General features: G+C 39.6%; 1 protein-coding gene across 1 annotated transcript; it reads right to left on the minus strand.

Moving 5' to 3' along the window:
• Positions 1 to 10,799: 10,799 nt before the first annotated feature.
• On the minus strand, positions 10,800 to 11,858 carry LOC140176068 (uncharacterized). Its single transcript, XM_072205927.1, has one exon. It carries the CDS (start codon positions 11,856 to 11,858, stop codon positions 10,800 to 10,802), a length of 1,059 nt encoding a protein of 352 aa, XP_072062028.1.
• Between the last annotated feature and the right edge of the window lie 1,478 nt (positions 11,859 to 13,336).

Here is a 13,336-nt window from a genome sequence, read left to right on the forward strand (position 1 = left end):
TTATCGATCTAGTGATATGTTAACAGAATTGACGGTAGGACAACATTAATACAATTTTCAAATGGAGGAACTTAAATAAGACAAAAATATTGGAGACAAAAATGATACATTACTCTTAAAAAAATGATCTAATCAAGTAAAATAAAAGTAAATTTTAATAGAATGAATTGTATTACGCATTCAAAATTTTGACTCATCACCGAATGCTTGTATAGAATGACTAATAGATAAAATTTCTTGAAAGAAAAAAAAAAAGAGGATGATACATATAATAAAGTATAAATTATACGTTTTTATTTCTAATGTACCGAATTTCTTTAATATTTAATTTTTAAATAAATTTTATTTTTAACTTTTAAAATAAATTTTAATTTTATCCTTCAATAATATCAATTTTTACGGTAGATAATTATCAAATTTATCTATTGCAAAAAATTGATATTATTAAAGGATAGAAGTAAAATATATTTTCAAAGTTAAAAATAATGTTTAATTAAATTAAATATTAAAAAAATTCAGTATATTAGAGATGAAAAAGTATAATTTATATATTATTATATATGTATCATACTCTTTTTTTCCCTTCTCGAAAGTTTATCTACTAATCATTCTACAAGTATGAGTAAAAATTTTGGATTCGTAATGCAACCCATTCCATTAAAAATTTACTATGATTTTATTTGATTTGATAATTCTTGTAAGAACAATATGTCATTTTTGTCCCAATATTTTTGTACTATTTAAGTTCTTAACGTTTAAAATCGTCTCAATACTATCATATCATTAAGTTTGTTAACAAATTACTAACAGCAAGACAATATTAAAACAATTTCAAAATATTAAGGGCTTAGATTAGATGATTTAAATATTAAGAATAACTTTACGATTTATTCCAAATATTAAAGACAAAAAACGATATTTTACTCTAAAATATATTTTATACATAAATATATATATTTTTACCTGATTCAACTTTGAATAATATAAATTTCAATTAAATTTTAAATTTTTAAACTTTTAAATCCACCTGTTCGACGACGGATTGCATTTTTGTATCCTTGATGAAGTAAATTTAAATCCCCCAGAAAAAAAGATTTTGCAACGACAAGAAAATTAAACTCGCACTTTAATTTTCAAATATATTTCAAAATGTTTGGTATATGACATTCTCCTTACAAGTCCCCACTATTACTTTCCGAATGTTAGAGGCCAGTAATTTTTGTGATTTGTAGCCATTAAATAACGATCAATGATAGTTTTAATAGTATGAGATTGGTGTGAAATTTCATCCAATAGCTCACTTTTTTCTGTTGGTTACATACTGGCCAGAATTTAACAAAGTTGCTAGCCCCCTAAACTTTTCCATTACTTTCCTTTTGGTAACTTTTTTATTTTTTTATACTTTTTCAACTTGATTGTACTATAATATTGCCAAAAATTTTTGGAACCACCAAAAAAGAGAAAGCTTTGAAAATCAACCTCACACGTTTATCGCAGCTTCCCACCTGCTCAAAATTGAATGGTAGATGTGAAGATGTCTCTTATTTTCCCGAATACGTCATTAGCCACGCCACAATTACTAGAATTAAAAACTTCGGAAAATGAAATGAGACCCCGACATGAAACATCTTCTATATCTCCTAACACCTAAAGCATACTCCTATAATATATTATAGCGACTAATTACTACTCAAACATATTATTGTGTTAAAATATATAATTGAATTTCAATTCACGTAACTCAATTTTTGAATTAAACATAATAACTATTTAAACCTCTTACGTTTTTTTTCTGAGATTTCAATCAAATAAGATTAGTATAAATTAATTACTGATTACATAATAAAAAAAGAATTAAAACAATTGAGAGGGAAAAAATCATTAAAATATTTTTGCCATAGTTCTTTTAATAAACTTCAGTAAAATTGAGGACAATTTACATATATAAAATTGTGCGCAAGCAGTCATTTTTTTTGGTGATTATAGATTATCATTTATCTAACTTTATCGACTATATTACGTGTACACTAAAATCAGTCACCAAAGTCAATTATCAGTATAAAATATATATTGAAATATAAATACACATTGAAAATAAATTAAACACATATTTATTTATATATAAATACATTAGTAGTTGATTTTAGTGTACAAATAATATTTTTGATTATCTATGTAATCTCTAACTTATATTTTGGTTGATTAGATTATTTACATAGTCATTTATGTAAGGTTAAATGATGAGATAAACGTATGTAAAAGAAACAATATGATGATTATTTACCTAGTCATTTATGTAGGGTTTTAAATGATGATATGAACATAAATGAAGCAATAACAAACCGAACCAAATGATCATATTAAGACATTATTTCAAGTACATGTGGATAATGTTTTAAAGCGGAATGAAAACAGAGGAAGGTGATATACTATAGATACGATGGAAAAAGAACATAACAAATCTAAGCATGTGGTGGCCAAAAACCTTATAGAATAGAAGTGAATCTCATTCTATAGACGTTAAATACCATTATTATAGGTATACACCATGAACATAAGTTGCCCAATTGAGTTGTAAGTGGGTACAACAAGCCATGGCATGCCAACATGGGTAAACAGTCGCGCTTTTGCTCTCTTAATGATATTCTATATGAGCTAAGTGAATAATTATTTGTGAAACTCGTCTCTACCACTGTGAATTTAGAGTGTTAGACCTATCGTACAAAGTCATTGTGAAGAATTTCAAATTCCTTCTCTTGCACTCTACAGCTTTGATCAAAGCTTGACAAAATTGGTGGCATATCTCCAATTGTGCCTCGGCCTCTATTCTCTTGCAAACAAAATTAACATATTCAAATATGTTTGTGGTCATATGTCTGAATTTTCTTTCAGTGTCTTGATATTGGATCCACTTATCGATTGTATTCAATTTTGATAACCCATTCACACACAGTCGGGTGATCAATCTTTAGTAGGTCAAACCAATAGTCAAATTCAAGTTTTGTGTTGGCATAAGAAGCATTCACAAGTAGCCTCTTTGCATCCTCACCCTTGAAACTTAAAATAAAGTTTGTTGCAACATAATACGCACCTAACGGCAGGGACGGATCCAGAAATGATATTATGGGGGGGGCAATAACACATATAATATTAAAAATTATGACAAAAATTATATAATATAAGATGTATTATAAAAAATATACGGATAGAGAATATATTTTAAAGTAAAAAAAATACGTGTATACTTTTTACTAACGAAGTGATCGATTTTTCGTATCATAAAATTCACCAATAATAGAATTTGTGTCAAAATTTTTAACAATTTTCTTTCCAATATAATTAAAAGACAATTAGCAAAAAATTCATCTTTTATTTTGTTTCTAAGTTATTTTTCACAATATTCATAGTTGAAAAAGATCTCTTAATTGTAGCAACTGAAAACAGAGAGAATTAATACCAAACGAATAAAAAAAATGGCCACAAGAAGAAAAAGAATTCACTAATTCACTTTATGAGATTTAAAAATTTTTATTTAATTAAAAATATTAATAATAATATCTTTTTCATATTTTTTTAATATTGTTACTTATTTTTTAGATATTAAAAATTATTAATATTTAAATTAGACTGAACTTTTATTTCTATTAGACTAAATACTAAATATTTTTTTAAAAAAAGTAAATTATACATAATAACTTATTACTATTAAAAAAAGTTGGGAGGGGGGCCGAGGCCGCCACTCGCCCCCCTATGTCCGTCCCTGCCTAACGGGAGCCAACCACAATTAGAAGCCTCTAAAGCAGTCTTAATCTCATTGTGTTTGTTAGATATAACAAGAATATCCTGCCTGAGGTGTCGCGTGATGGCAAAGATTGGATCCACAACTCTGCGTTTTCTCCTTCAAAAGTGTAAAAGCCACGGGGATGATGTTGGAACTCCCTTCCTACTTAACTACTAGAAGTAGTGTACTCCTATATTTGTTGTACAAGTGAGTTTCATCAATACTGATAAGAGTTGTCTACTTGATCTCCAACTCTGAATGAAGAAGTCTTTAGCATTGCAATTTCGCGGTCATGGTTAGCTGCATGCCTATAACCCAACTTGGCAACTTGTTGTAAAACTCCTTACAATCTCTATAAATATGTGCAATTGCCTTCTACTTTTTCAACCAAAACTCCCTATAATCATAACTTGTCTTTGTTGCATTTTGCAACACCTTCATTGTGAAAATAGTATTAGCCCTAATCACCAGAAAGATAAAAATACAAATCACATGATGATCAAGTTGATTGTGATCGCTAAATATCTTGGTTGCCAAATATGTGTGAGGTCCATTATACCTTCTGACCTCCCAAGTACCCTTTCTCTGATGAAGTGTAATCCAAATTAACCAACTGCAACCTTTTTCAAATTTCTTGCGCTTCCCATAGTACTTGATGTTATTTGATTCCAACACTCTGTACTCAACTCCACGATAGATGCTATAACTCTTGACACTAAGTACAACTTCTGCTTTACTCTAGAAGGATTACCCAATTTGGAACTCAGTTGGAGTGCTTTGTGACATGCAAGATCTGTCCCCCAAATCTAGATTCTACGACCAAAAATATTTGTTGCGCAATCGCCTCCAAGTTTAGAGAGAAAAAATGTGGCATTATTGTTGTATTCTAGATCTTGATGGACCTTCTGTAGGGTTGGAGTGCTCCTTATATCATCGTCGCTATCCCTAATATCATAGCTGGATCTTCGTCCAAATCATGATCTCGTAGTAGTGCCTCTTCAATTGGTTTTGGTTCTCTATCCTTTGTAGAAGAAAGGACAATATGAGGAGAAGATGCCATTGTAATTGCAAGTTCACAAAGGAACAATTATCTCCCACATTACAAACACCCTCATTGTCATGGTTTGAATCAGCTGCAAAAGACGAAGATGTCACCAATGTTGGACCTCGTGCAACCACAATCATTAAACTTGAAGCTCTCCTCAAACCAACAAATTGTGGATTCAGAGCTTATCCTCTAGAATTGACAATCACATCCTTAAGCTTGGTATACTCTCAATGGTTCTCACCTCCAAAATTTTTTTCTAGCAGTGAAACAACACTTGTAGATCTTCATCACTTTCTATCACAAACGAATCATATTTTACAAAATCTGACACAACAAAAATTGGTATACTGTAAAATAATTTTTCCACCAATTTGATTTCATACATTCCAAGTTTCTGTAATGTGTTGGTTTGTAGTCAGTGAAAATACTTGATTGATGGATAAAGACACATGTTTGATCCTTGTTAGTGAACTCTATTTTCCTTCTAAATTTTTCCTTAATCTTTCCTTTGTGGTGCATAAGAACTAAAAAGCTTTTATCATTAGACATTGTATTCAGCCACTCTATAACACACTTAAATTCAAACCATATTTCTAGGCCCATGTGACACATTAATTTATTGTTCCATCAAACGAATCACAAATTTGTTCATAATTCGTTGGAGGGAGCCACAAACAAGCTCCTCTCTAATAACTCGGGAGTGTTTCACATGAATAATGCGTGAGCATCTTATACCCTTTTTCGTAGCATTTTCTAGTTATTTTTAGTTAGATTTTATTAATTTTTACCATGTTTTAGTGAAAAATTTATCTTTGGATGCTATTTTGAGTTTTTGTGTTATTTTTATAATTTTAGGTGAATTTTGGACGAGTTTAGCAGAATCTTGTTCAGAGACGAAGAAAGAATAGCAGATGCTGTCAATCTTGACCTCCATGCATTCAAATGAGCATATCTTGAGCTGTAGAGGTCCAATTGACGCAGTCTCAACAGCGTTGGAAAGCTAACTTTTATAGCTTTCCAACAATATGTAATAGTCTATACTTTCTTCCAGAGTGATTGCCAAAACTGGTGTTAAACACCAAGCTTGGGTGTTTAACGCCCAAAAAGGACCAACCTCCCAAGTTGAATGCCCAAAATTGGCATTCAATGCCAGCCAGGGATCAGAAGCCAGCGAATTCACCACCTCTCCAAGTTGAATTCCCAGAACCTGAGTTGAATGCCAGGCATCAACCCAAACACTCACCAAGTGGGCTCCAAAGTGAATTTTAGCACTCTTTAGGCTTTTTTATTTTATTTTTGTAATTCTTAAATTAATTTAATATCTTTTAGGTTTACTATTCACTATTTAAAGCGAAGATCACTTAGAATTAGAGAGGATCATCAGACACATTACTTTACATCTTTTTCTCTGTTTTCTCTGTAAAGTAAGAGTAACTAGACCTCCTGGTTAAGGTTAGGAGCTTTGCTTATTCTTATGGATTAATATTATTACTCTTCTCTTTTAATAAATGTTTGATTCAATTCTAAGGTGTTGTTTTCGTTCTTAATCTAATGAATCTGGGGTGGAACGGAAGTATGACCCCTGATTCTATATGAGCTTTTTGTGATACTCTTACCAAGGTCGCTTGAGCTACAGCTTGAAAACACTACTCCTCCTAAACTGAGGGTTACTTGCGACTGATTGGGATATGTGACATGAAATCCTGTTAGTTTTGGGTAACTAAGATTTTTGTGGCGTTAAACTAGAATTCTGAGCTTCACCCTCGTTCGAATTGAATGACCATTGACCCTGGCTTTTAATGAGAATTAGAGGAGATTAAATTACCAAGGAATTGGAGTTTAATCATTTACAGTTTGTCATGGAATGAATCATTCATTGTTAAAATAGTCAGTAAAAAGTATTAATTAGGAAAGATAAGCATCTCCGAACTTTTAACTACTTCCATATATTATCTCTTTAACAATCTTTAATTGCTTTTCTTTACTTTCTTGTTTTATGCACCTACAACAACAACAATTCTCTTCACTTTTCGCCTGACTAAGTCTAGTAAAATAACTATTGCTTGTTCAATCTAACAATTCGCGTGGAATCGACCATCATTCACCTGAAGTATTATTTGAACGACCCGGTGCACTTGCCGGTAAAATTGTGCGAATTTTAATTTCGCACACCAATAAACTATTCATGTGTTACATTCCCAAACTAGTTCGTTGCAACCTTCCACGAATTACGTTAATGCTAAATATCCTCATAGTTTGTTTCAGCTACATCTCAAACTACATGTTTTTTTCTAATTTGTTTTAAGCTTCAACGAATTACATAGATATGTCGAAAGATAGAAATGTAACCTATTGAAGTGCAATTAAAACAATTGAAAAAAATTTTCACCTTATTTTAAGTATGTAAATTATCCTAAAATTTATGTCAATAAAGCTTAAATGTCGTGATTTGAATTATTTGTTTTTTTTGTTTTAAAATAGGAGTAGTGGATAACTCATAAATTTAAATATATAACTATATGCTACGTTATATACAAAAAATCAATTATCGAATTAATTATTTATATAAATTATATTAAAAGGGAAGCCGCCAACTACACCACCGTCGCAGGACAACTATACAAACGCGGATTCTCACAACCCCTACTCAAATGTGTCGAACCCGGAGACACGGAGTATATACTCCGCGAAATCCACAAAGGTTGCTGCGGTCACCATGTCGGAGGTAAAACATTAGCCCAAAAAGTCATTAGGGCAGGCTACTTCTGGCCTACAATTATTCGAGACTCCATACAATTAGTAAAGAACTGCGACAAATGCCAGAGGCACGCCAATATCCACCAAGCCGCCCCGCACAAACTCAGCACCATATCGGTAGAGCGTCCATTCGGCACTTGGGGAATCGACCTCGTCGGACCCTTCCCTACAGCACCCGGCCAACTCAGATATCTTATCGTCGCCATAGATTACTACACCAAATGGATCGAGGCCGAACCTCTGGCCTCCATAACGGCGACCTAGTGCCGAAAATTCGTCTGGCGGCAGATCATCACCCGTTTCGGGATCCCCGAGGTCGTCATCTCGGACAACGGAACCCAATTCGCCGACAAAAAATTCAGAGAGTTCTTAGGAGGATTACACATATCCCATCGCTTCAGCTCGGTGGAGCACCCCCAAACAAATGAACAGGTGGAATCCGCAAACAAAATAATCGTCAAAGGACTCAAAAAACGGCTCGACGGAGCCAAAGGACTGTGGGTAGACGAATTAGGATCGGTCCTATGGTCATACCGAACAACACCTCAAACGACCATGGGGGAAACACCCTTCCGATTAACATACGGCGTAGAAGCAGTCATCCCGGTAGAAATCGGAGACCCCAGTCCCAGGAAAACGGTCGGAGGTAACGACGAAGAAGCAGAACGAGACCTCATTGACGAAGAAAGAAGCATAGCTCACATCAAAGAGCTAGCACTCAAACAAAGAATCAGCTTAAGATATAATCACGGCGTCATCCGACGAGAATTCGCAGCCGATGACCTCGTCCTACGACGAAATGATATCGGTCCCCGACCCCAGGAGAAGGGAAGCTCACCCCCAACTGGGAAGGACCATACAGAATCAAGGCTGTAATCGGAAAAGGAGCGTACAAACTCGAACGGCTCAACGGCGACGAAGTCCCGAGGACATGGAACGCCGCCAACTTGCGACGATACTACGCCTAGACCGACCTAAATAGGTCGCCCCTTTACTATTTTTCCCGTTATTTATGTTTCTAAGCACTTCTCCTCCCAGTTTACGATTCCTAAGATTTTAGATTTCTCATCTAAGTTTAAATCTCGGGTACTCTTTCCCGCCATCAACGGAGGGTTTTAACGAGGCCCAACCATCAATAAAAATTCCATTAACAGCTATTTCTATTTTCCTAAATGTCCCAAATACGGAACAAAAACGGCCACAACTGGGGGACTGATCACCCCCAGGCCCAAACACGCGGATATCCACGAAAGAACCCGACCAAACGACGGTCCGAGGGAACAAATAAAATACACACGGAATAGCCTAAAACAGAATATACGATAGGCCCGGACGGCCCAAAAACAATGTAACAACGGAACATACAAAAAGGCCCGGACGGCCAATAAACACTATTAAAACGAAAGTACGGTGTTCCGAAATCTCAAAATACACGGCTCTTGGCCATCCAAAAATATCCAAAACACAGTTTAAAGAAAAAATCCAAAGAGATAAAGATAGAAGCTACTCGAGGTCAACGATCTGGCCATCACAAACAGTCTTGAAGGCCCCCATCACGGACACATCCGCACCAGGAGCCAGCACTGAAGCTTGAGCCCTCATCGTCTCCTCGGTATCCGCAATTGCATCTTTTGCATCAGCTAGCAACTCCGTCTTCTCCCTCTTCAAGGCAGCGACCTCGGCCTTCAGAGCCTCCGACTCAGCGAGAAGCACGGCAGCTTGAGAACCCGCATCTGAAGCCCGCTGCCGCTCCTCTGCCAATTGGGAAAGAAGCGAAGCCTCAACCTCAGAAAGTCGGAGAATTTCTGCCCCATCTTCCTCTGAAGACTTCAAAGCCTTCTCCTTCACAGCCTCGGCAGCCTCAAGCTCCTCCTTCAACTTAGCCACCTCAGCCTGAGAATGACGCAGCTTCTTATCCAGCAAACTAACCTGTGCCATCACGGGCTTAGCCTTCCGAACGACAACGGCAGACCGGAGGAGGGCACGATACACCGACTTGGCCTCGAAAGAAACATCGCAGCCATCAAAAAATGGCTCCGTACTAGGCATCAAGTGTTCATCAATGAATCCCGGGGCATCAAAATGTCGATCCATCACACTAGGCACAAGACCCTCTTCCTCAAAGGTCTCGCTGCTCGGCTCCCCATGCCTTTGTCTCTTCCGAGAAGCCTCAGCGGCCGTCACCACGACAACCTCAGGCGAGTTCGCAGGGCCAGGAGAAACCTGGGCGTCGACCCGCACGCCCGAGGAAATTACCTCCTGAGAAGCGGCCCGCGACCCCGCAACGGGGTTAGAAGCAGGAGTAGCTGGGGACGACGACCCCTCCTCCTGGGCCATCGCCGCCTTCAAATGTGCCAAGGATGTCAAGCCACCAGCCATCTCAACTGCAAAAAATACAAAAATCTCAAGTTACGAAAACGGGAAACAAAACGTAAAAACCAAGAAAAGAACAGACACACACCAACATATGACCGGCAAGCAACCGGATCACCCATCACGTCCCGAGGATTAAGAGGACGCTCTCCAAATAAATGCCACAGAACAAGAGCGATATCCCACTCCTCCGGGGACAGGAACTCCTTCGAAACCCGAGTAAACACGGACAGACCCGCCTTAAAGTTCCAATAAGTGGGGAACCAACGTTCACCCTCCAACGTCAACCAAAAAGGATGATGTCCCCCCGCGGGACGAACCTTAAAATAACCACTCTTAAAACCGTGAAAGGAATCTTCATACAAACCGAAAACACGACGATGGGGTTGAGCTCTGAAAGACACATACCCTTTCTTGTGCTTCCCCTCCTTAGTCGGAAGAGTACACAAGAAGAGGAAAAGGAAAACATTTACTGAGGCAGGTAGCTCTAAAAAATCACAAACAAGTTCGAAAGACCGTATTGCCGCCCAGCTGTTCGGATGTAGCTGGGACGGCGCCACGGAGCACCGGTTCAATAACTGCTGGACAAATGGAGAAAAGGGAAGCTGAACACCGAGCCGGGTAAACATCGCCTCATACACCCACATCCAATCCGGCACAGTCGGGGAGTCGAGATTGGTATAGCAAACCCTCTCGTCAACCCCAGGAAGGGAAAGCTCATAGTGGCGTTCAGCATCGCCACCCCCACAAACAGCCCCTTCATCGCGGAGCCATTGGAGGTCCGCCTCCGTCATCCGCGACGGCGTCCCCCAGACGTCACTAGTGACCCAAGAAAAAAGACTAGGGACACCCCCCGCCGGGGCCACCGGAGCCCTCACACCCTCCGTCCTTCGGGCAGGCCTTGTTGAGGTCCGTGTAGTCGACGCACATTCGCCATTTCTCGTTAGATTTCTTCACTAGTACGACGTTGGCTAGCCAGGTCGTGTAGGGGATTTCCCTGATGAAGTTGGCTTCGAGTAGGGCTTTAACTTGCTTTTTGACCTCGGCGGCCCGGTCTGATGACATTTTTTGTCTCCTTTGTGCTACGGGTTTGGCTTTGGGGTCTACGGAGAGTCGGTGGGACATTAGGTCGGGGCTTATTCCCGGCATGTCGGCCGGCGTGAATGCAAACAAGTCTCTATTTTGTTTCAGGAGTTGAGAGAGTTCCTCTTTGAGGTCGTATGGGAGGTTTCTATTAATGAAGGTGTATTCATCTTTGGTTAGCCCTATTTGTAGTTTTTCCATATCTCCTTCTGGTTCTGGCTTGGGTTGGCCGTCTTGTCGGGCATCCAGATCGGCTAGGAATACTCCGGCCGCATCTCGGGACTTTTTCCTTAGGGCTAGGTTGGTGTTGTCGCATTCGGCGGCGACTTCTCGGTCCCCGTGGATGGTACCGACGGAGTCGTCGTCAGTTCTGAACTTCATAAGGAGGTATTTGGTAAAGATGACTACGGAGAAGTCATTGATTGTTTTCCTTTCGAGGATTACGTTATAGGCTGTGGAATCTTTTAGGACTACAAATTCGGATAGGATTGTTTTCTTCTGGCTGCTCGTTCCTATGGTGATGGGAAGTGTGATTGAGCCATCTGGTTTGAGAAAGTTGTCTCCTAGTCCCATGACGCCGTTGCGGTGTGTTTGGAGGTTGTCGTTGTGGAGCCCAAGTTTATCGAAGACTCCTCGGAAAAGAATGTTCGAGTCTGCCCCGGTGTCTACTAGTATCCTTCGCACTAGTCCTGTTCCGATTCTTGCCGAGATGACGAAGGGGGCATCCTCGGCCGAGGTGCCGTGCTGGCAATCCTCTGGTAAGAAGGTTATCATGTTGTCGGCCGCAGTTGGTGGGGTTTGGTTTCTGACAGCCATTACTTTGAGATCTTTTTTCATCGTTAGTTTTGACTTACTTGATACGTCCTTGCCTGTGATGACGTTTACTATGATGGTCGGGTCTTCCTCCGGGCTTTTCCTGGGGGGTTGCTTTTGGGTTCTTGTGTTACGCCCTTCTCTTTCCGTCGACCTTTCTCTTTCCGCGCGTCTTGGTTCTCTGATGATTTTGGCAAATTCTGGGAGTTTGCCGTCTCGTATGGCTTGTTCGAGGGCGTCTTTAAGGTCAAAACAATCTTGTGTTTTGTGACCGTAACCCCGGTGGTAGTCGCAGTAGAGGGTTTTGTTGCCTCCTGTCCTTTCCTTGAGTTGTCGGGCTTTCGGAATTATACCTCGGTCTGCTATTTGGTGATATATCTCGGTAATTGGTGCCGTTAGGGGCGTGTAGTTAGAGAATTTGCCGATTCTTGGTGGTCGGCTGGTATTTGTCGGTCTGGGGTGGTCTCTTTGGTTTTCTCTGGGTGGTGGGTTTTGGCGAGAAGCTGAGTTGCCGAGTTGGGTGTTGCCGTGTTGCCGTTTGTTGGCGGCGACGACCTGGCTGACTTCTTCGTCATTGATGTAATCTCTGGCGACGTTCTGGATCTCGTGCATGGTCCATACTGGTTTGGTGGTGAGGTGTTTGCGAAAATCTTCGTTCATGAGTTCGTTGGTTAGGCAAAGGCTTGCGACGGAGTCCGTGAGTCCGTCGACCATCAGGCATTCGTCGTTGAAGCGATCGAGGTATTTCCTTGTGGATTCGTCTTGTTTTTGCGTGATCCCCAGTAAGCTGATGGGGTGTTTTGCTTTAGTGATTCTGGTTGTGAATTGGGCCATGAATTTTCATGTTACATCGTGAAAACTGGCTATGGATCCGTTTGGGAGGGCGTTGAACCATTTGATCGCCGGTCCTGCCAGGGTTACCGAGAAGGCTCTGCATCGGACCGCATCGGCCGCTCCTTCCAAGTTCATTCTGGCCTCAAAGGCCGTTAGATGTTCCTGGGGATCTTTGGTTCCATCATATTTCATGTCGGTAGGTTTGTCGAAACCTTTGAGGAGTTTCGCTCTTAAGATTCTTTCTGTGAAGGGTGTAGCTCCCATTATTATATGGTCGTTTCTCGTGCGCTTGGTGTTTCGGTACCTCCGATCTTCGTCTGAGTAGTGTTGATGACTCGGTTCTCGGGAAGCGCTGCGGTCGTGTTTCCTGTTGTATCGCCGTTCTGGCGATTTCTCGTGTCTGTGGTCGCGTGAGGTACTGCGATCGTTTCTACTGTCGTGTCGTCGGGTCGGCGATCTGCCGCGGTGAGACTTTGATCTGGAAGTTGCGTGGCTTCTGCGTTCGTTGTTATGTTTTTCTCTACTGGTCAATTTGCCTTCGAGTTCCTGGACCCGGAGGCAGAGATCCTGGATGATCTGTGCTGCTTTGTCCCTAGCTTTCTCGGGATGTTGTTGGTCCGTGACGACGTGGTCGTTTGTGTGGTGGA

The sequence above is a fragment of the Arachis hypogaea genome, chromosome 11, assembly GCF_003086295.3.
Source record: "Arachis hypogaea cultivar Tifrunner chromosome 11, arahy.Tifrunner.gnm2.J5K5, whole genome shotgun sequence".
NCBI classification, from domain to species: Eukaryota; Viridiplantae; Streptophyta; class Magnoliopsida; order Fabales; family Fabaceae; genus Arachis; species Arachis hypogaea.